The sequence below is a fragment of the Saprolegnia diclina genome (assembly GCF_000281045.1).
Source record: "Saprolegnia diclina VS20 unplaced genomic scaffold supercont1.26, whole genome shotgun sequence".
Classification (NCBI taxonomy): Eukaryota; Oomycota; class Saprolegniomycetes; order Saprolegniales; family Saprolegniaceae; genus Saprolegnia; species Saprolegnia diclina.
In genome coordinates, this window is record NW_008246093.1 from 385,309 (window position 1) to 386,266 (window position 958).

Consider the following 958-nt stretch of genomic DNA (forward strand, 5'->3'; position numbering starts at 1 on the left):
CGTGACGCTGCTCTATCGATGGCGTCCGCGGTGCAGTCGACGAGTCCGAGACGGTAGAGGTACTCGACGACGTCGAGGTGGCCATCGCTAATGGCGCCGTCGAGTGCCTTGATAGTCCAGCCTTCGGCTCGGTTCAAATGGAGAAACTCGACGACCTCCAAATGACCGTAGGCAGCAGCATCGTCCATCGCTTCCTCAGTACACCCTTCGTGTCGATGTACGTGCAGGAAGGAGACGACGTCCAAATGGCCGTTCGCGGCCGCTTCGTCCATGGCGTTCGTCGAGCACGCGAATCCGCGTTCGTGCAGCGAGCGTACGAGCGGCAAGAAGCCTCGACCCGCAACATCGTCCAAGAGAGCTGGGTAGTGGAGCCACGGAAAGAGCTCCAGTGCGACCGTCGCGTTCGCAAGCGTTGACGACTGCATCGCCATTCGAATGACGCTTGGACTGCAGTCGTTCGGATGAAAGCCAAAGCGCTCAAGCAGCAACAGACCTCTCGTATCGTCTCTACGCAAGAGTTGGGGCAGCAGATCTTTCGGGAAGTTGCAACGATGCTGCGTTGGGCCTACGTCGCCATCAAAAAGTGTAAAACATTATGTACCTACCTGTAGAATGCGAGCTCGGGTGCTCGCGATGAGGACTCTGAGAAACGATTGATCGCTGCCCCAATAAGAACTCGGCCATCTCGAAATGGCCCTTGCTCAAGGCCAAGACAAGCGCATCGTCCGACACGAGGTCCGGTCGGCAGCGTACGATGCGCTTCGCGAGTTGCGCAAAACCTTCGCCGACTGCCAAGTGCAGCGGCAGGCTGGCATCGCGCGCACCTCGTTGCAGGGCATAGGTCGAAGCGTGGAACAGCGTTGGGCCGTTGGACCACGTTGGCGCAAATCTCATTGCGAACGATGCGTCGCCCTCGTACACATTCAAAATCGCTTCGTACTCGACGAGCTCATTGCAC

General features: G+C 58.2%; 1 protein-coding gene across 1 annotated transcript; it reads right to left on the reverse strand.

Moving 5' to 3' along the window:
* Positions 1-6: 6 nt before the first annotated feature.
* On the reverse strand, positions 7-431 carry SDRG_08562 (hypothetical protein; the record flags this gene model as incomplete). The annotated part of the gene is made up of 1 exon (XM_008614454.1): positions 7-431. A coding segment is annotated over one exon (423 nt), but the record flags the coding sequence as incomplete, so codon positions are not given.
* Positions 432-958: the final 527 nt, after the last annotated feature.